The following is a 23,630-nucleotide window of genomic DNA, read 5'->3' as shown; positions in this document are numbered from 1 at the left end:
AGAGTTTTACTCCTCTTATACCACAGCAGTTTGCCAATGATTCAAAATGTTTTATTTGTTAATAAATGACTGACCTCTGACCCGTAAAAATCCAGAACCGTGTTATAAACTAAAACATACAGTGTATATGATGACTTTTTTTTTATTGGGAATAACCAAAGTCCATGCCTGCTAAGGTTTCATTTTGGTTCAAATGCTGCACAGTGACTCAGTTAGTCCTTTTTAAAGGCAGCTGTAGTCTTACATACCGACATACCGTCCAGGCAAAGGGGCCTCGTGCTCCACATCATACCTCCCATATTTTTTCAATTAGTCATGCATAAAGATTACAGGCGAGAGATTGAGGGCCGTGAACTAGCGAGAGAAATGTTTACTTTAGCTTCAATGACTAGACCATTTTTTTTTTTTCTTTTAAACTGTCATTAAACCGAGGCAGCGTTTTGGCTCCTGTTTCTCACTGTCCAGGTTATGATTCATGGAGATGTCATCGCATTTCCACTGTGGAATTGTCCAAACAGTATAAACAGCCTGCTGCTAGACACGCCGCTGGAGCTTCGTTTAACCCTTTCAGGAGGCTTTTCTGGCTGAATCGTTTGCTACAAATTGGCTCTTAGCGTTTGTTACAGACGACCAGATGCCGTTGTTACGGCGAACACTTTGGAAAACAACAAACAAAAGATTGCGAGGTTAGCATACGACTGTATTAATCCAGGAAACATTCCAGCCTTGCTTGCTTGCTTCTTAGCAGCGTTGCAGATTTTTTCCCCTCCACTTTAGTCATGAAGCCGTAATGAGTCATGAGAGCTGAAATAAGAGCAGTCGTGGAGCGCTAATGGTTCGGCGAATCATTTCAGGCAGAGATATAATCTGTTTGCTCTGCTCTTTTTTTTACAACTTAAGAGATAAGAATTTGCTGTGCTTCTTCTAATAGGTTTTAGCTTTCAGAGGCATTGCTGATGTTTGTTCACTTTTCACCTGCTTTTTCCTCCTTGTATCTCCCATTCCTCCATTATACTTAGTAATACCGCGCACAAGGGACGGTCATGGAACTCATTTGCATACAGATATCTAGCCTTATTAGCTAGCTAGTGATGTGCATTCATATGGACACAAATACATATATAGCATATAAATCCTTGAATAGGGGACGACTTGGCCGATTTTTCTAGGGAAGAGCCCAAGGTAAGCACACATACTGTACATTAAAATGTTTGTTTTGTGAAAGTTAATAGCGAGTAGGGACTATCTTTTGGTTGTTGAATGACCAATAGTATACTGACCCTACTTGTCCACCAGGCAGGTATGAAGAAAAACAAAATGAATAACCCGGACATATAAACATCTTCTCCCAGGAGCTCGAACCTCGAAAAACGAACCTTTTGAATAAATAATAAAACTGCGCCAAAGTGTTATAAGTCACAACGAAGGAGGAACGAGAAGAAGAGGTGGGAAAGCATTCCTACGCCTGACACCATGATGAAGTACCGAGGCTACGTGAGCAGCTTGGCAAAGCCGGCATCGGTGCTCATCACGTGGCAACTCTTTGCTCTGTTCATTAATCATGTACACAGCTTACTTACACACAAGCCGTGCTGCTTCGAATTATGTCCTGCAGTCAGAGCACGAGAGAGCGCTGAGAAGAGAGAGGACGAACGAGTGCCATTTAGGTAGCTTGTTAGCGCATGCCTGGCCTGACTGCTGACTTGTTAACACGTGCAAATTCCCGTTAAAATGGAGGCAACGGAATTAGATGAACACTATCGCGATATAATGAGCTCTATCATAAGATAATGGATTTGAAATGCTAATAGTTTCTCACAAGCCAGCAGGCAGCTATATTCGTAAATCTCAAGAGCTTAACGATTGTTGTCTGGGACGAAAGGTACAGCCTCATAATTCATCCAGTTTAGTGGAGATGTTCATACCCAGCTAGTGAAAGATGAGAGAAAAGAACAGCGTGGCACAGGACAAGAATAGAGTCTTACTTAATCTATTACCAAAACACATGATCTGCAGGTCATGAAAAAAATGTACACCTAAAAACAATAAAAATAAAAAAGCACTTTTGTTGTCCATGTTTCCCAGAGAACTAAGAAGAACATTGAAACAAGATGATCCAGGTACATCTGGTTCTACTGCTAATGAGATCTGAACTTGGATCTTGCAAACCGATCACACTGCAGTTGGAGAGAACCATAATTTGATGGCCTTGTAGTCATGTGGTCTGAAATGCATCCTCCACAGCACCCGGGCATGATAATGACCTAATTCCAGATGCATCCTGTTTCGAGAGCTTCTGAATCCGATACAGGATCACTTTGAAGTTAGAGTTTGAACTCCCTTTTTGTTTTGTGGCTCATGATTTAACCAAGAACTGATGATGGGTTGAGGATATCACAGACATGTGGCCTTGTTTCTTTTCTGGAGGCTCAGAGTATTACAGAGGACAAACCTCTAACCTTTCTTCTGATCCTGATCCTGAAGCTCGACCGTGCTGTGATCTTCGACCGGATGATTAGATAAAAGAAGTCGGTCAAATTAAGACGAGAAAGACACCTCAGGTTCTAATACTGATGAGACTTGAGTTCGGTTCTTTTTTTTGAAGCAAGACTATTTTTGCCAATTGGAAGGGTTTCGAAGAAGGTGCCGTTTGGAGAAATTTGGACAAAACTCTAAGAAAAATGGCCTTGTAGTCCTGAGGTCATATCTGTAACCTATAGACCAGCAGAATTCAAAGGTGGTCGGAAAAAGAATACAGAATCACTTTGACCTCGGCATGACAAAGCAGGAGTGGTGGGTCGGTGGTTAAGGCTTTGAGCTACTGCTCAGAAGGTTGTGAGTGTGGACCATGGTGGGGTCCTTGAGCAAGATTCTTAACATTAATTTGCTCAGTTGTATCCCGTTTCAATTGGAAATCACTTGAGCCAGTGTAAGTTTCAGTGACCTTTCGTTTGGCTCAGGGTTTTAGTCAAGTTTGAAGGACAAACATTGCAGAACAGATGGGTTGAGGAGACCGCAGGCATATGGCCTCCTAGGATTACTTAGGAGAAGCATCTAACCTTTCTTATCCTGAACCTTGCTGTGATGTGGAGAGTCCAAAAACCAAACCAGGTGGGCAATGGAGAACAACGCCAGAAAAAGATGAGACATGTGGACACCAATTAGAGAAAAGCACATGCCATCTGCACAAAGACGATAAACAGCATAAAAACACCACTCGAGCAGTCTGAACAGCTTTTTTTTTGGGCCATATGTGAGCATGTGTTCAGCCAGCTGATAATCACTTGGCTGTTTTTCACCGTCTCCCGGCCTTTCGTGGTCCCCTGGTGCTCTTGTGTCTAAGTTAATTTACTGCACATCTGTGGAGGGACTGATGAACTGCACGGGGGAGTTGAGCCATAAAACACCTCCTGTGTTGCCAGCAGAATTAGATCTCAACCCGGTTCACTTTCTAACAGAGACAGAGAGAGACAGGAACCGCGAGCACATGCTTGACTAAGTGTGTGTGTGTGTGTGTGTGTGTGTGTATGTGTGTTAAGACATGTTGTCAGAAAAAGCTGTAAGGTCTAGAAGTGCTTGAGGGCACAGATGTGAATGCAGCACATTGACCAGACAGGAAAGCTCTGAAAGCTCCGTGTGTGTATTAAGGATACTGAAGTGGCCATTCATGGTGGTATTCAGGGGGTCTTAAAGCACCAGGCAGGAACTGCGACAGTACAGTTGATCAGTTGATGGAACCACTTGAGTGGTTTAAAACAAGTACACCATGCAGCGCAGGGAGTGCATGTACGCCATTTCTGCATTTCCTGATCTTCAATAGTGAATGTCTGTGTAAGTGGTCTCGGATAACGAACCACTTATCGACCTCAACCTCAAGTGGGGCCGTAACTCCTCGACCAATAAATCAGTCGCTGCGCTTGAAGAAGTGGTCTTTGTTTCAGCCACTCAGTTTCTTTTAGCAACTGAACGGGGATCTACCTGCCTACGTACTGAATACTAACTAATGAGTCCAGCTATATATATATATATATATATATATATATATATATATATATATATAAAATCTTGATTTGATTGGGAGAAGCTGTTCCAAACATTCTGTGACACATGTTTTGGTGGTTTTGCTAAAATCACATTTGGAATGTCTGAACATAATGTCTGAACATAATTTCTGAGCTAAAAAGTGGGTGGAAAAGCATGGAGACATGAGCAGCAATGCTGACACGAAGTCATAAGCAGAACCTGGGGTAAAAGGCACCTTCCTGACTTCCAAGTCCAAGTCGAGGGGGTGTTTTTTTTTTTTTTTTTTTTCCTTTGTTTTTAACTAACTGTGGAGGTTGGGAATTCTAAGTTATAAGCTTTAGTTGAATATGAATTTATTTAGCCTTAGCTGAATATTTCCTTATCAGAAAGGTTTCCAAGGATAATCCTTTTAGGAGGCTAAGAATCTCCTAAAAAAAATAATAAATAAAAAACCTTCAAGAACCTCTGAATAATCTTGGAGTACCAAGTTCCAAAAGCTAAATGTTTAAAACCTGAGAGGTTCCACATATTAAGAAGAACATCATGAGCAATACTTTGGACTTTGTACCCTAGATAATACATACACTCTAAGGGTTCCTCAAGGGTTCTTTAAGGATTCATTAGATAATTAAGGGCCCTTAACTTCCAAAACAGTTTCTAGTCTGTGCACTGTTCTTGAACTTTTAAGGGTTTCCATGAGAAGGACAAATGAAGGTTTATAGAGTCCTCATATTGACAGTTTTTCCATTTTAAGCAGGAAATTAGTATAGGTTTTGTTTTTTTTGCCTTTTCTTGTTAAACCTATGCTCTCCAGAGCATCCTGTGCAGTAAATCTGTGGAACCCGTTTGATGAAACAAACAAAAAGCATTTGGGCCCAGGAGGTTCTGCAGGTTTCTTTTCCTCTCTCTGTATGTCTTTAGATACAAGAAAGAAACTGGGTCAAAGTAACTGTTGGACAGAGTCAAGCTAGGGAAAGATGACGTGGTCCTGGAACACAGAACAAAATACGACCGCAAACTGTACACAAAAGTAAATTCTCAAGTCAAGCATGCCAAGTTTCTTTCTGTGCTGTGGAGCAACGATGGGAAATCGTGTGCTGAAAACATGAGTGGTATTTTGTTCTGATATCAGCGTTCCCCACCTCCACATAGTCTAGAGAATGGATAACCCACTACACTAAAACTATCTAGGCCACCAGACATGGACTAATATGCATAGTTGTCATATTTCTAGTGCATTCCGAATGCAAGAAAACATTCCAAGACTCTTAGCCACAGAATATGCTCTACATAAAAACAAAACAAAATGGGGACATGGTTCAGAATCCAATAGCACCAATTGTTTCACGTTTTCCCCAAGAACGGAGGGTTCAGATGTCCCTTCCAACATCTTAAACAATTCGTGTTGCCTTGAGTGAAACGGTTTCACAAACAAGGAGAAATTTACATCTTGCTCAATAATTCAGGAATTATTTGCCTGTTTTTTTGTTTGTTTTAAGTGCTGGACACTTTGTACCATCTAATAATTTGAGCTGGAAAATGATCCCAAAACACTACATAAATATTTGAAATTTTGCCCATCTTTTAAAAACCGCCATGAATAACATCTATATTCTTCCCAAAAGGATAGAATGGGCACCAAGAAAATTGGGACACAAATATCCAAAAAACCATCCGTGGTGTTCAAAATCTGTAAAAATTCACTAAGAAGCTATTCATCCTATCCAGCCTGGGCCAACTCTGAGCGCTCTAAACCTTGACAAAGCTCTCAGATTAAGGTTTCCCTCTTTCAGGGACAGCCATGTGTACGAGGGCTGAGGAGAACATCTGACGCACATGACCCTCAAGAGCACATGACCTTACAGTGATGATGAAGGTACAGGGGGGATCGCACGAGGAAAGCCTTGCATTGAGACTAAGCAAAAAGATTCACTCTAAGGGTAGTTGGTCTGTCAGTGAGTCAGACAATTGGTCTTTCTTCCTTCTGTGATGGTGGTCAGAGTGACCTTTGGGGTTATTTAATTACACTGCATAATTACAGGTTATGTGACCGGCCATGTCACCAATAGTACCGGAAAAATGTAAGGCAGAGATCTTCAAAGACCCACCAGCAAAATGAAGAATCACCTCCGTTGGAGGTCAAGAAGTCTGCTGGAAGTCTAAGGGCACTTTCACATCCATTGGTGCGTTTGCCGAGTCTGAATCGGAACGAAATTGGTTATTTTGCTTTGGCTTGGTGTTCTCACCTGCCTGAAGAATCGCACCAAACACACCAAGGCTCTATTCAAACAGACTGAACAGTGTGTATGTGAAAGTTCACTAAATTATAGATCAAGATATGTTAGAAAGACCTGCCAAGAACTTTATTTGAACTGGTTATGGAGGAGAATCCTAGTTTTTATCCTGTTCACCTGAAGCACAGGAACCTTCAGTACTTTCCAGAACATGTCCAGGAGACCGGCTCAGTAATTCCTACCCAAGGCTCAACGCTGACCTGAGGCTTTAACATGAGCCACGCTCTAGCCAAAGTCTCCAGCAGAGTGTGAGCGGCACATCAGCGTAGCCAAGGAAAGCAAAATCACATTTCCTCCTCCTGATACTGTACTCCATTCATTCAAAGAGAAGCATCACATGACTCGAACACAACGCTTCTATTTGGACAGTACAGTGTCTGTTTTTGCTTTATCTCATGTTTTCTTGGAAAACAACTGAACCCTTGTTGGTGGTGCCATGCCGATTTGAAGATACATCAAATAAGCCCATTGTTTCTGAGAACTTGAGGGTACCAGGCTGGTCAGAGAAAGCAAAAGCAAAAAGTACAGGAACATGAGCAAAACATCAGATCACGCATCATGGCAAGACAGACCGTGTAACCTCATGGAACAAACAACTGATCAAATAAACAAGAAAAACAAAAAACACATAGCTGCCTAGTAACAATTTCTGGGGACCACTCTGGATTTGATCTGTTGTGCTGTATTGAGATGGTACTTGGCTATTTTTTCAGGCTTAGAAGCGTCCAGAATGCCTTGTGCTTCACATCACGGCTAAACCTAGTAAGCAGTGAGTAGGAGAATTAGAAGCTTTTACTTTAAACATTGTGAATGTGATGGTATCCTGGTATTCCAGTAGTAACTAGGACCGGAGCCTGGTACTCTGGTAGAAATTAGGACCGGAGCCTGGCATTTCCGTGGTAGCTACAACCGGAGCCTGGCATTTCCGTGGTAGCTAGAACCGGAGCCTGGCATTTCCGTGGTAGCTGGGACCGGAGCCTGGCATTTCCGTGGTAACTGGGACCGGAGCCTGGCATTTCCGTGGTAACTGGGACCGGCGCCTGGCATTTCCGTGGTAACTGGGACCGGCGCCTGGCATTTCCGTGGTAACTGGGACCGGCGCCTGGCATTTCGGTGGTAACTGGGACCGGAGCCTGGCATTTCGGTGGTAACTGGGACCGGAGCCTGGCATTTCGGTGGTAACTGGGATCGGAGCCTGGTATGCCGGTAATAACTAGAGTTCTACCAAATTTATGAACCCTTGCACAGTTGTTAGTGTTTAGCAGCATTCAGTGTTCTCCTGTTTGAAAATAAGGTCTGTACATCATTCAAGCCAATCATCACACCTAATTTTCAAAGAAATGAGAAAATCTCAATTCGAACATCGCTTGTCCTCATCGCTGAATGTTGCCTTTCATTTTGTCGCTTGCTAATGTGAATGTAGTGTTACCATGTACCATAATGTGTAGACAATGGATCAATTATGGTAAGATAAAGGACTCATTAACCAGAGATAGAAGTGTGTAAGAAAGAAAAGTGTGAGACAGGCCTGTGCTTAATCATAGACTGTCTGTGGTTGAGTCATCACCCTGCAGTACCATCTCTCTCTCTCTCTCTCTCTCTCTCTCTCTGTCTTTTCGTGGTTTCACTCTTTCCGTCTTGCTCTTGTCATCCTGTTTGTCTATCTTTATCTTACTTTTACCCTCTGTCTCACAGACACACACACACCCACCCACACACACACAATAACTCTTTATACCTAAGCATAACCCGTGTCATACCGGAAGTGCCGTTCCAGCCATGACCTCGCACGTGTACTTGCACACGTGTCCGGAATAGCAGCGGGTCATGTCATGTATACGCTTCATTGCTCCATCACTCTCTCTCTTTTTATTAAGCCAGCATGACGGCACAGCGGAGTTCAGAGCTGGGTCAAAGTTCACCCAGAAGAGTTTGAGAGTCCCAAGAACAGCGCTCCTGTCAGGATGACACTTAGGCTGTGACCTTAGGGTCAAGGAGCAAAGGTCATGGTGACACCTCTTTATTTTTCGGGAGGTCATATACGTTGAATAGGCGCCCCGAAGAGGAAACAGTCCCAACGTTAACAACGAGGATGTGTGTGAGCGATGGAATTTAGCCCAGAGCATTGCAGTCCCGGTCCTGATGTACCCCTTTTTCCTTTTATGGTGGTTTAACCCTTCTGATTTTAACTCATCAGGTGTTTTATTAGCTTAATCAGCTAAAATTATTATTAGCAGTCGAATTAGCTGTCTAGGTGTTCTTACTCTTGCCACATTTGTATGTTTTGTGGTGATAACGTGAGTTCTTTGCGTTCTACATATTAATGTATTATCGTTATTCTTCATCGCAATTATTATGGCCAGCTTTCCGTGAAAATGGTCTAAGCTTCTAAGAGAACTATTTTCAAACTACCCTAATAAAGAAGAAAAATGGCTTCTGTGTTGGCTGGCTGTTCGATTTCTCCATCCGAATGCAAACTCATACGACACGTGCTTAATATAACCGTACAAGAGGTACATCAGAAGGCTTTCTAAATAGGATTATCCAGTGAACCGACCATTTTATTAAAAATGTACCAAGTACCAAGAGAAAAAAGTTAAATGGCTGACGGTTTCGACGTAGGACAGTTAAGAGGGATGAGTTAGGACGGATTTCCCCAGAGGAATGACTAGTTTTTAATACAAGTTGAGGTGCTTGACCAGTAAAGTGATTCTGATTTCAAAATAATGTGGGACTTCTATATGGTTATCGAATTCCTTTCGAAAATAAATGCGTTGTTTTTACACCTTTAGGGACTTCATCAGGTTTAATGGAACTCTGAATGCTTGGACCCCTAAATTCAATATTGGGATGTCCTAAACCGCTACAAGAGGTCCGTCAAAAATGTCAGAATGGTGTGTTTTCAGGCACTCGTGGTGTGTGATGTCAGTTTTGATTCGCTGATGGACTGTAGTTTTATTCTGGTGAGCGTTTGGCAGTGAAAGTGGATTACGATTTCACCATCATGTTGGGTTTTGTTATCTGGAACACATTCCACATCGTGGATGATAACCGAGTTACTCATCTCCAGGTGGTTTCGTAGTCTGGTGCAGCTATGTCAATAGAGCTTCTTCATTCTCTCTCTCTCTCTCTCTCTCTCTCTCTCTCTCTCTCTCTCTCTCTCTCTCATCATGTTATGGCTGGTTTAACGTTTTACTAAAGCCATCTGGGACGGATGCAACCTCTGAAGGTCAGCGTTCAACAGAAGTCACGCAGAAACCCCTCCGACATTCCCGAAGCAGCAGCAATGGCAACCATGAACGTTACATAAACCACTGTAATTCACTCCACCCACTGGATTTATACAGGATATTCAACAATAGAGGGGTGTAATTAAAGAAAGAGCCATGGTTTAGGCATGAGGGAGAGAGATATAAAGAGAGCGATTGCGAAAGAGACCATTTGTACACTGATGGCTCGGGGGTACGATCACGGCGGAATCCTTCAAGGAAATGAAACACTGGAGTGGGTAAACAAAAACGGCTGAGCTGAGGATTACGCCGTCTTACAGGCAGAACAATAAGAGAGCTGGTATTATATGGCAGCGTGATTATTTCAATCCTGGCTGATTCCGTTATTTAATGATGGAAAGGCTGTATGTGGCTTCTGCAGAAACATCGAACATTAAATCGCCTTTTGCGTCGATCTTCAAGTCGTAATCCCGAGTTATGTAAGAGATCACGCCCAGCATGTGGTACAAAAAACAGTAACGTTCTAATAAATTCAGGATTAAAGGTGTGTTTCTTTTCCAAAAAAGTGCAGCACAGGCCACGCCTCCTTCTCATCACTGACAGGTACACCGGCCATGCCTTCTTCACAAATACTGATGGGTATACAGGCCACGCCTCTTTCACTAAAACTGACAGGAAGATAGGCTACACCTCTTTTTGTGGAACTGAAAAACGCAAGACGTCTATTTTACTAAAAGGCACACAGACCACGCCTCCTTTACTTGGACTGACAGGTACACAGGCCGCACCTCCTTCACTGGTACACAGGCTGTGCCTCCTTCACTGGTACACAGACCACGCCTCCTTCACTGGGACTGACAGGTGCACAGACCACGCCTCCTTCACTGAGACTGACAGGTGCACAGGCCACAGTAATGTATTAAGAGTCACTGCAATAGAAAGAGACGGAAATCTCCAGAATTCCAGCTCAATAAAGGGATCAGATGATTTACACAGCAGTTCATTTCAGTCCAGATGTTTCACTCTCCAGACAGGTCTCAGACCAGCTCTCAGGGAACTACCTCCATCCTAAAACGGGTTGGAAACCTCGCTCCTGAGGGAGCGTGTGTAGTAAAGTCCTGACAGGACAATAACACTCACCCTGTGCTCCTGGATGGCCTTTGACCTATGACATCACTCTGAGCGGAGGTTTATGGGGTTTAGCAGAGATGCTGGTCTGTTTGAGCAGATTTGAGATGCGATGAATAATGTGACTGCACTATGATAATAATAATAATAATAATAATAATGAGTAATAATTATAATGTGTATTAATAATAAAGATCACTTCCAGTTGACCTCTGACCTCTAAACTGACATCACTCTAAACTGTGTTCTGTTGCAGTTTGTTATGGATTTTGTGAGTAAATCCCTGATCCAGGATGGTGTGTGTGTGTGTGTGTGTGTGTAAAAGACATTGGCAGTGAGGGAATTAATGAAAAACAGAAAAGCAAACAAGTGGTGAAGGAGTCATTGGGTTCAGGAAAACATTCCTGTCACTACTCCAAACACACACACACACACACACACACACACACGGCCTTCAGAGTGGACAAGGACACCAGCGATGCCTCTCTCCCACATACCTTACTTCTGTTGACACTCAAATAAAAACACTCAGAACACACTTTCATACCGCGTCTGCCGTGTTTGGACCAATTAGCGATGTGCTAAAGTCAGACGTGGATATTGACGTGATGATTTCTGACCAGAAACCTGAGCGCCAAAAATACAAATAAATCATTTGTGAAAATGTAAAAAAAAAATAAATAAATAAAAAATAAAGTTAATTGGATTGATGAAATTATACAAATATAGCTCATAATATTCCAGAGTTTGTCAAATCCCCCATGCAGATTAAACATGGCTAATAAATATGGATCATGCTACCTTCTAGGCTAACTCGTATCCCATCCTCAGACCAACAAACGCTCAGATTTACTATAAAACATGAAACATCTTCATTCAGCTGATCACCAACATCCCACAGTAAATATTCCTCAAAACAACCTGGATTATTTCCAAACAAAGCTAGCTAGCGATCTTTAGAGAGTTAGCCCGCGCGATAAAACCGAGCTAGCCTGCTAATACTACAGAATTGTTTTCTAAATAAAATAATAATCAAAAATTGATGATAAACTCCGCAAAAATAAACTGCCATTATGATCAGATTTATGAATGACTACGAATTTGATGTGTGTGTGTGTGTGTGTGTGGTTTCAAGACCACTCCCGAGGCCGTCTCTTACTGTCAACAGATCGAGAACACTAAACAGGAAGGAATGTGTGAAACCTACAGCAAGACAAAACTTACACACACGCGTGCACACTCGCGCGCGCACACACACACACCTGCACACTCGCGCACACGCACTCTCTCTCTCTATCTCACACACACATACTGTAATACTCAGGTCGCGGCTAGATCGTTAGAGATTTAAAGGAGTGAAGAACGTGTTTAGAGATAAATCACAGTCTCGTCCCATTTCTAAACACGGCATCACACACACACACACACACAAAGGATCTTAGATGCAAGGCTGCTTTCAGATGATTGGGGCGTCGTTCTTCAGAAACGACGTCACGCTAGTTAGGTCTTCATCAGGAGATGTTTATTAACACTGCTGTATTTTGTTTCTATTTAATTGAAGTGTTTTATAATCTTTCTTGTGCTATTGTGGAAGAGTTCCTGGTTTAGCAGGTATTACCAGGCTACATAACCTCATTCGCAGGTTAGCGCTAATATCGCTAATCGCACCGAAACCTTTCTGTAGCACAAATGGGCCAGTTTATGGGTTAAAGGTCTCGGAGTGCAGTGAGGCCTTTGACCCATAAAAGCCGTTTTGATCCTTTGTCTGGACGGAGGTGCTAATTCTGACATGCTAATCACTCATTCTGACATGCTAAATGTTCTCAAGGAGGAAGGACCGCAGAAACAGCAAGGACACGCTAACTGAGCCAGGCTTCCATTTTCTACAAACTGATTTTAAGCTTATTGTGTAATATTCTCTAATTAACAATCATTCATTTTTTACATTTAGCTGTGAAAGAAGTTTGGAAGTGTGAGGAGGTCTATAGAAATGTATGGAAGTGTGAGAGGTCTATAGAAATGTATGGCAGTGTGAGAGGTCTATAGAAATGTATGGCAGTGTGAGAGGTCTATAGAAATGTATGGAAGTGTGAGAGGTCTATAGAAATGTATGGAAGTGTGAGGAGGTCTATAGAAATGTATGGAAGTGTGAGGAGGTCTATAGAAATGTATGGAAGTGTGCGAGGTCTATAGAAATGTATGGCAGTGTGCGAGGTCTATAGAAATGTATGGAAGTGTGAGGAGGTCTATAGAAATGTATGGAAGTGTGAGGAGGTCTATAGAAATGTATGGAAGTGTGAGGAGGTCTATAGAAATGTATGGAAGTGTGAGGAGGTCTATAGAAATGTATGGATGTGTGAGAGGTCTATAGAAATGTATGGAAGTGTGAGAGGTCTATAGAAATGTATGGAAGTGTGAGGAGGTCTATAGAAATGTATGGAAGTGTGAGGAGGTCTATAGAAATGTATGGAAGTGTGAGGAGGTCTATAGAAATGTATGGAAGTGTGAGGAGGTCTATAGAAATGTATGGAAGTGTGAGGAGGTCTATAGAAATGTATGGAAGTGTGAGGAGGTCTATAGAAATGTATGGCAGTGTGAGAGGTCTATAGAAATGTATGGAAGTGTGCGAGGTCTATAGAAATGTATGGCAGTGTGAGAGGTCTATAGAAATGTATGGAAGTGTGAGGAGGTCTATAGAAATGTATGGAAGTGTGAGGAGGTCTATAGAAATGTATGGAAGTGTGAGAGGTCTATAGAAATGTATGGAAGTGTGAGGAGGTCTATAGAAATGTATGGAAGTGTGAGGAGGTCTACGGAAGTATTGCTAATGGAAATATAAGGACCTGTATGGATAATTTAAGGAAGTGTATTTGTATGAAATTCGCTGCTCCACGCGTGTGTGAAAGTTTCAGTTGGGCAGCGTCTCTGTAACGGAGTTATACGGGTTCACCTGGCCTTTGTTTCTTTCTTTAAAAGTCTGTTTGTTTCTTGGTGTGGTAATGTTCTGCGTTCATGCCTCAAAACCATTTCTATCCTCATCCACACAGCTGGAGCTGTCTATACATCGTGTTATTTCATTCCATAATAAACATCTGGATTTCACTAAAGTTCACCCTGGAGTAGCTGCGGTTCTTTCTGGCAGAAGAACGAGGCCAGTCGATGTACCACGATCCATCTGCACACAGAAGATCTCACAGCACTGTTATATGGATGCACCATTCAGTCATTGTCCTCAAATTCACCCCCCTCCCCTCTCTCTCTCTCTCTCTCCCTCCATATCTTCCTTCCTCCATGTTCATCCGCTTGTTTTCTCTATGCCAAGGCCAGCTGGAGTGTTTATAGGGAGGTGATGCTTTTGTGTAGGCATCAAGGCCATCAGAGTTATAAGCGCGTGTAGACAAGGCTGAAGGGCGTGGCATGTCTGAGCACACACCCGGGCCGCGGAGCCAGCCGTAAACACACTCGCGCCGTCAGTACACTCGTTCTGTTTATACTCTCCATTCAGCAGCTTTTATACATGCAACAGAAACGACAACAAAAATATGGAACTAACTGTATTTACATCAGGAAGCTGAATGCACTGACACTGGAGACTCCTTCCATACGTGCTAAATAAACGTCTCCGGCTAGCGCAGTCAGGAAACATTAGTGATATCATTAGGCTGTTTGGAATAACAGGAGGACATGGAGGCATTTCTCATTTGCATATACATGCATATTCATAGATATTTGTGTGTGTTTTTATGCGTTTATGCTAAACACACACACACACACACTGCAGTGATGATGCAGCACTTTCTTCCATCCATATCTCTCTCTCGCTCTGTCTGTCTCTCTCTCTCTCTCTCTCTCTCTCTCTCTCTCTCACACACACACACTGTTAATTACATAGGGAACATAAACTCTCACAAACTTCTCCCCATCATCTGTCCACTGTGGATGTGTCCCAAACCACGCACCTCATTCACTATATAGGCCAAATATGGGCGTGTCCCAGACCACACCCTAATCACGACATAGGCCACATAATCATTAGTGCACTATAGCCATGTCCCAAACCATATACCTTATTCACTCTATAGGTAACATGAACACAATAGTCAGTCCACTGTGGGCATGTCCCAAACCACACACACTACTCACTAGATAGTCCACATAAACGCCACTAATACTCCACACACACACTGAGAGAGACTCACCCATGGTTTGGAGCCCGTGTGTGTGTGTGTTTGTGTTGAGAAGGCCCATGGCTCGGCGGGAGGATGAACGAAGGTGCTGAGCAAGCGAGCGCTGCAGAAGCCTCCACCTCATGGGCCGCGCCATCCTGATCTTCTGGAACGTTCCACTGGGTTCTAGAGCTCCTTGTCCTTTATGTTCACTCGTTCTTCCTCTCTCCTGTTCCTGCGTTCAGTACTGCAGCGAGCATCAGCACACCGGCCTCAGATTTACTGCAGCAGCAGCAGTGTGTGTGTGTGTGTGTGTGTGTGTGTGTGTGTGTGTGTGTGAGAGAGACAGAGAGAGAGAGAGAAAGCACTCTCAGGCCGAACAGCCTCTGCGGTGAAAGCTACATTAAAGTGATGATCTATCTCTCTCTCCCCTTATCTCTCTTTATATCTCACACACTCTCTCACAGTCTCTCTCTCTCTCTGTCCTCATGTCTCTTTCTATTTCTCTCTCCTTATCTCTCTTTATATTTCTCACACACTCTCTCTCTGTCCTCATGTCTCTCCCTCTCTCCTTACGTGTCTCTCTCTCTATCTTTCTATCTCACTGAATTCTCAATTTTCAATTCATATGAGCTTTCTCTCTCTCTCTCTCTATGTCTCTCTCTGTCTCGCTCTCTGTCTCCCTGTCTCTGTCCTCATCTCTCTCTCTCTTTCTCTCCTTAATTCTCTCTCTCTGTCTTTATCTCTCTCATTCTCTCTCTCCCATTCTCTTAATTCAATTCCAAAGAGCTTTATTGGCATGACAAAGTGTACAAAGTATTGCCAAAGCATTGATATGGGCAAAGAATAAAATTTGTACAGAGAATAAATAATAAGATGAACAAGTGAAGAAAAACAAAACAACATCCATCCATCTTCTACACCGCTTATCCTTCAGGGTTGTGGGGAACCTGAAGTCTATCCCAGGGAGCATGGGGCACAAATGGGGTACATCCTGGACGGGGTACCAATCCATCACAGGGCACAATTACGCACACACACACACCCCCGTTCATACACTACGAACACTTTGGACACGCCAATCAGCCTACCATGATCTTATCCATAAAGTTCATTCAGCTGCCAGAGAGAGAGGAAGCCCCAGGGTCCTCAAGGAAACATCACCACACACTGACTCACAGCTCAGCGCCATAGACACGTCTCTGTGTCTCGTTTCCCACCCTGTTTGTCTGATCTCTCTCTCTCTCTCTCACACACACACACACACACACACACACACACACAGATGTGACAGCCCAGGCTATAAAAAGAAGGTGGACTATAAAAAGACAAGGCGGAGGAAAACGTTTTTAGCATCCATCACTCGGTCCAACCCTGAGCACAGTGTGTGTCTTATTTACTCTGACATGGGGTGGGAAACAAGTGATAAAGATGAGGACTTGGTGTACAGGAAGTGGAAAACATATCAGTGAAGAGGGAATGAAGCAGCACTGAACACTTCTGTTCTCTACCCTCATAACTTCCTAAACTTCCTTGGATTAAAAAAAAAAAAAAAAAAAAAAAAGCCGAACCACCGTTAAAACAGCTAACTACAGTCCACAAGCCTGCTTAGATCCTTAGACCAGGAGATTTAAAAACAAACAAACAAAAAAACAAAAAACCATATCTTCAGTATTCTTCATGTTGTTTTTATGATGGACCATGTTACAAATGCGATAGCTGAGACAGATGGAAGATCGACGATAGCTGAAAGACGCAAATAAGGGCAGAGTGGATCAGATATATCACCGGCCTCGGCTAAATCAAGGACTGCCATGTGTGGGGACCGTCAGAACCAGAGATAACGGCAGGAAAGCAATGAGGGTGCGATTATTCCTGCGTAGTCTATCGTTCATAGGAAATACATTACATGGAAAAGTTCATGTCCTTTCCTTCATAGCCTTACAAACATTTCGAGAGTAGGGTGAAGTAGATGACTAAAACAGAAGTTCCCCACGGGTGGATCCTGGGGCCAAACAAGCTTCCCTGAAACAGGGAGAAAACCCAGCACTTCAGTTCCAGGAAACACATCTTTTCCACAGTATGTATAACTCACCTCCAGAGCGGACTACACATCACGGCTTAAAGGAAACTCTATGAGGAAGTGTTGGGTAGAATTTTAAATGCGTTGTGTGCCCTTAGAAAGCTTCCTGGATGTTCTAGGAAGTCAAACAGATCATATTATGCTCAGTCCTGTCTAACCTAAAGAGGAAAATTGTGCATCCCTGAACAATAAACATAAATAAACAAAAATATACATATCCCAGCTTGCTATGGGTCAGATCAGAGGGTCTGCCATGATACAACGCCCCTGGAGCATACAGGGTTAAGGGCCCAACAATGGCAGCTTGGCAGTGCTTGGATTTGAACTGGTGACCTTCCGATCAGAAGTCCAACATCTTAACCACTGAGCTACCACTGCCTCCCATTATGTCTAATTTTCAGCCTTTTCCCCCCATTTATTGACCATTTTTGGATCAAAGTTTCTGATCTCAAAATATACTCCATTTAACTTGACAGAAAGCAAGGTTGCTGTTTCATTCAACTAGAAAAAAAAAAGTCAAAGATAAGAACGATCTTCTTTCCAGTTCTCCACAACACAAGAATGTCTGTCTTCCTGGAAACCCGATGCTATCCCACAATATTCCTAAGAGTGATAAAATACTTCCCCTCTACCTTCTCCACCTTTCCGTCCGTAGATAGCGTGTCATATAAACAAGTGTTATTCTCGAGTGTCCACTTCTTAAATAATGAGCTCTCCAGGTGAAAGTTCAGTCGAGCCACTGCTATCAATAGATGGATGGTGACTGCTGTGGTGGTGGTGTTGGGTTTTTTTAAACACAGTTGCACTTTAGACTATTTAAAGAGCAGGCCAAGGCCATTGTTAGGCAGCCTCCACCCAATACCGGTAATGCTAAGTATATTTTATTCCTGGAGCCCTATGCAGAGGCGGTTAGGGGTCAGAAATAGATAGATAGTCATGATAGATACCTCGTACGGTTGCTACTAGGCCTGAATTCTCAAATGTTGCATGATCTAGCGCTCCCATGAATTGGTAAACATGGGAGTATAAGGGAAATGAATTAAACAGTCTTACACCAGGTACCCAGCAGCTGGTATTCCCATCAACCCGAATTCTCTGTCCGAAAACCAGCCGCATGTTTGACACGTCATGGTGCCTTAGAGATCCCCTGCACCAAAGAACTGTCCTCATCAGATCCCTTCGAAACGAAAAGCGTTACCTTTGCAGATCCTTACCCCTTTATCCCACTCGTATCTACGGTTCTACTCTGATTTTGCTGAATGAATTCCAGTTTTCCATACATTTTTCATTCCGATTCTGATTAAACAGTTCTCTACCTAGCCTGGTACTTTTCTGTCCAATCAAGACCCCTTCCAACTGATCCTAATCAACCAGACCTTTCTACACTGGACCTGCATCTGAGAACATTGCTATAGGAGTTAGTAATGGAGCCTTTGTTCTTGCCTTGGTTCCACTCAGTGGTTGGAGGAGTGGGGGTAATGGGGGTAGGAATGCTCAGAAGGAACTGACACATCAAAGCGCTTTGGGATTCAGAAAGAAAAGCATGGGGGGTCTATTCAGAGATTATTGCAGGTACAAAGTAGTACCGCAGGTGAGCGTATGAGTTCACTTTTTCAGTCTGACGTCAGAACAGCACTGGTATTCGTCTTATGGTTTTGAAGACCTGCTTGTGTTGGTTCAGGAACCGTTCCAGCTCTCGATCACAAATTATTTTTAAAAAAAAAATGTATCACGAATGAAGGACCTTTTCCTAACTTCACTGATTTCATATAACTTAACTCAGCATGGTCAGGTCATTGTTTAGGATTAGAACCGAGAGGAGAATCTGGTCTGGGATCAGAGAAGAAAGGTAGTGCCTGATCAAATGTAAACCGCAGGAAGATCTCCCAGCATGCCTTTCATTTCCTTGCCTTCATTCTGTGGGCACTTGCAGTCACCACTCTACCTTTTCTGTTTCTCTTTTCTTTCCTGTCTCACCATCCAAAGAGTGCACAGTGGAATTTCCTGCCCTTAACAAGTGGGTCCAGGAGGAACAGGAAGTGGGGGCACAGTTTATAACAGCAGAGTGAGAGTAGCTGGAAATCAAACACACCTAGTGTTTAGGGGATTTTTTTTCTCCTAGCTTTCATTTTCTCCACAGTCCTTCAGAGGATAAAACAAACAGTTCCTCAAGGTTTCTTTGGCTGGTTGAAAAGGTGTAACTCTTTGAATAAAGGTTCTACAAACAAATCTTAAGGGTTAGGACAGATGGACAGACCAAAAAACCATTGCTGTGGTTCTTGAATGTGGTTCTCTGATTTGATCTGGTTACAGCAAATCTGATCTGGTTCTGTTCTTAAAAACATGTTATTACGTAAATCTAAGTGAACATTTGTTTTTTGCCTTCAATTAAACCAAAATTCCTTGAGCCAGGAACAGTATGAGCTTTTGCCCTGTTTGCTGTTCTGTACCCCCATGATACCTTCAGATAGCCGTGTATGCAAACGTTAGTTTCATGCCTGGGTGTTAAGACACCGGAACTTTTCTGTGATTTATCATGCTTGACATTCCCATCCTTTCCAACACGTTCATCAAAAAACGTAGCATGAATGCGCTCCCTCTTTTGCGCAATGGGAATAGCACGAAGAAGAAGAAGAAGAAGCCCCTGTTCTGATAAAGGGATCAACTGATAAAGGGAAGCCTTGGTGGGCCGTGGACAGGGGGGACATTGTGCTGTCGCCGGCTCTGGATTGCGTCACGTACAAACACAAAGAGCCGCAAAACCACGGGGGTCATCACGCTGCATAACTCGGCCTCGGACCGACACGTCGCTCAAACATTACGTTCAAACATTCTCACAAACATCGTTTAAAGTCGGTCGCAGTGGAAATCTATTGGTGGTAATTAAAAGCGTCAAGCTTCGAATGTACACACTTTTACCTTCGGCACAAATCCCATCTCTGTAATCCTCCTGACGTCCTTTACGACCGGTTTTATCCCTGTGCCGTCTGTGTTTATTTATAGATAACATTGTGTCAGAAACCACATCACAAGTCTGTTTGAGACGCTGAACATCTCCACAAAGATGGACTGAGATGATTGTGGGAAGTTTTAGACATGCAGTCTGTAGATATCGTAGCTAAATTGGTAGCTATAAAGTGTCCCTAAGGGTTTGCTAAAGTTCACACAATAAAAATGTCTTGGCTGATCAACTATATTTTGGGGACGCTGTTGTGTACTTTCCTTCCTGTTTTTGGATCTTAAGGTTTAACACTACATCGTGAACACTTGCGTATAGTACATTATAGTGCTTAGGTTGCGTCACTTTGGGGAAATTCTCCTGTAGTCGTACGTAAGTTTGCGAGTTTCTGGCCTTTTATTGCGTAATGTAGTTATTCATGTCTATACAATTAATTCAATAGAAGTCGGTGAACCTGAGTGTGATTGCTATATTCTCACCTGCCTAACCTAAAGAACCAGAGGGGCAGAAGACACCAGGGTTTCTGTTCAAATGCGCTGACGGTTTGACTAGCTCGCTCTAGTATGCAAAATGCAACTACGATACCCAAACAGAGCGTGCTAGGTAATGTTAGTTAAACACCTAGCTAGTTTTAATGCTTTGTAACTGTTCACATTCAAAGATGGTGGATTTCCCACAAGTCCCAGCAGCATGACATCACAAACAGAAGAAGAAGCAGTGTCATGAACTTCAGGTAGCCATGAATACAAGTTAAAATTGTGAGCACCTACCTGCTCGGTCTTTTTCCGATAATGCAACAGATGTCTGGAGGAAGAGAAAAAAAAAACAAATGTAAACAATTGATAATATTATTAGTCATAATAATAAATGGAACTTTTTATTGCAGAACGTCTGCTTGGCGGTGTAGCGTCATCGTTTGAGTATTCTACAGAGCTTAAAAGCGACGCACGCCGGCAGAGCCCGAGACGCCCCGGTCCAGCATGAGCGTCTGGAGCTGACCTGCAGGTTGTTAAAGGTGAAAGGTCACCAGGCATAGCAGGGACTCTGAGGTTAAGGGTCAATCTGAGTGAGAGCACTTAAATTCCATTCTGGATTTCAGAGCCTCTCACTGAAGTCCATTTGTAACTGGAGCTATAAGGCTAATGTAGCGCACGAGTAATGGAAGCTACCAGTTTAGCATCACGGTGCAAGATGCACGTCGAAATTGTCCGTTTGTGAACGTGGAAACAAAATAAGACCGATATAATACACATACTGATCCAGTTTGAACTTCAGAGTTTAGGCCGTGCCTCCTACCTGCAAACTTTTTCTTTATTTTTGTCTGCAGTAATAAGAGTTTATTGATGTGGGTGTGCAATGATGTCGATATGTAGTATAAACAGTGCTCAACTGCTGGCTATAGCTAGCTTCCATTACTCCATCACGCTTGTAGCTCCAGTGCACATTGTACGTTTTTTGTCCATTTACAGTTACGCTTATTGTTGTGGGACGTCTGCGAAACGAGTTCGGGATTCCATAGTAAATTTTTGGTTGGAGGTGTTGGGAAGAAGGCGGAACCCGGAGAATCTGGAGGAGACCGGGTGGAACAACTGGAGCTCCTGGAGCTATGAGGCACCAACACTACTTGGTGATTTTCTTCAGGCAGATTATCAGACAGATTGGGACAGGAGATGGTTTGGTTTGTTTACTCTGAGTTGCTTTGTTTAATTATTGTGTTAACTGAACAAACACGTGTCAGTCACTTACGTTCGTTTGTATAGGAAAGTCCACTCTACACATTGCCATTATTCTACTCAGACACACACACACACACACACACACCAACCACAGCTAAATGAGTAACTGAGCAATAGCTTGCTGTCTCCGTGGCTTGACCTGTGACCCCTAATGCTGTGACAACCTGCGTTTGGCGACCTGAAATATGCGACTCCCATAATTCCTAGTATGAAGTGACCAGACTCCAGTCACAACAAACCGGTTTTATGGCCGAAGTGGATGTTTGCTTCTTGTCTCTGGGTGGTCCAGTCCATGAAAAGTGCAACAAACCTCACGATGTGTCCATGGGTCATGGGTTTGAGTCTGAGCTGAGACATTTTTTAGATATTCCATCCATTTTCTTTATGACCAATGGTGATGTAGTTAACCAATTCTTTTATTGTACCAGTAGAGCTGAATGTTTAGGAAGGCTCTAGAAGAAGCCTGTAGTTCTCAAGAGAGATGGTATTGGAACTTACAGACCTGCTTAAAGACAATAGGAGACTGTAGATCCTTGAGTAGGAGCTTGCAGACCTTGAGTAGGAGCTTGCAGACCTCAGGAAGGTTGGGAAAGGGACTTATTAGCCCACACGTTGTGTATAATAGCTTGTAGACCTTCATACAAGACTGACGTAGGACATTCTAGACCTCAGGAATTGCTTGACTGTGTTTGTAGACCTTTGGAGGCCTTTGATAAACCACTAGATGGGAACAAAAGCTTGATGGCTGGAAAGGGAGATTGTAGACGTAAAAACTCCGGGATAGGAGATTATAGACCTCAAGAAGGATAGTGGAAGAGTGGGATGTGAACTTATAAACTGCAGGACATGTACAGGAGCTTGTAGACATCTGGAATACTGGAGTAGGAGATTCTAGCCCTCGGGAAGGATGGAGAACGAGCTTCTAGACCACAGCAAGGTTGAGAAAGGACCTTCTAGAACACAAAATGGGCACAAGAGCTCATAAAGTCTGCAAAAGGACTTGTCGACCTCAGGAACGGTTGCTCTAGGAGTGTGTAGACCTCATGATCTGAAAAGCTCAGAGTAGGAGCTTGTAGATCTCAGGCTGGGGAGCAGGAGTTTGCTGGCGTTCGGAAGGTTGCAGTAGGAGCGCGTAGACCTCACGAAGGCGGAATAATCTGGCGTGGATATCTGCAGAGGCTGCGAAGCATGTTTATCTCAGCAGTCAAGTCGAAAATAAATAAAACAGCTGGCCTCCACACGGCGCTCGCTCAGAGGAACCCAGGGATCTGGGACAAGGTGGGGGACGATTGTGCTAAGCTAAGCTACGCTAACAGCGGGTTTGTCTTTTGAAACAAATTGAGCTTCCTGGATGATGACGCAATAAACAATACAATGCACTTCAAACTCAAGAAGTGGGAATCGATCACTACCCTAGTTTACACTGTGTGTGTGTGTGTGTGTGTGTGTGTGTGTGTGTGTGTGTGTGAGAGAGACGGCGTTGTTAACTGACAGATCAGATACAGCACCCTGTGTGTACATGCTGTGGAGTTTGTGTACACCTTGTTCTCTGTTATTGCATGTACACCTGCTCGCACAGCGCCAGACAGATCGGGTCCGAGACAAGTCGTCGTTTTTATCCGGACATCAGAGACTGGAGCTGCGAGAAAAGGACGCGCCACGATGTATCTCACATCTGGAACGAGCCGATGTATCTCACATCTGGAACGTTCTTTTAAACTTGACTTTTACTCCACGACCAAATAGTTAATAGTTAACGGTTAATGGAGTTCCGGATTGCGATTGGTCAGAATACGTTGACGGATCGCAGCTCTGGTTTATATTCACGCGCTCGTTTCCACGGTAATGCGTTATCGTTTCTATAGCAACAGCGGTAGACTTCACAGCGACTTTGGGTTTATAGCTGTGTGGGTGTAAAATTGTGTGTCAGGATTTGTGGTTAATGTTCATACCCGGTTCTATCAGACGTGTGTGTGTGTGTGTGTGTGTGAGTGACACGTCTGCTGTGTAA

At 43.2% G+C, this 23,630-nt stretch overlaps 1 protein-coding gene across 1 annotated transcript in view; it reads right to left on the bottom strand.

Annotated features, from left to right (window-relative positions):
- The window catches only part of dlc1 (DLC1 Rho GTPase activating protein), a 68,865-nt gene that overhangs the window by 29,027 nt on the left and 16,208 nt on the right, over positions 1-23,630 (bottom strand). The window contains exon 5 of the mRNA XM_053619568.1: positions 20,654-20,687. Coding sequence (XP_053475543.1) covers positions 20,654-20,687 — 34 coding nt within the window. The remainder of the gene's footprint in view (positions 1-20,653; positions 20,688-23,630) is intronic.

The sequence above is a fragment of the Ictalurus furcatus genome, chromosome 29, assembly GCF_023375685.1.
Source record: "Ictalurus furcatus strain D&B chromosome 29, Billie_1.0, whole genome shotgun sequence".
In the NCBI taxonomy this organism is placed as follows: domain Eukaryota; kingdom Metazoa; phylum Chordata; class Actinopteri; order Siluriformes; family Ictaluridae; genus Ictalurus; species Ictalurus furcatus.
This window is presented reverse-complemented; position numbering and strand designations above follow the sequence as displayed.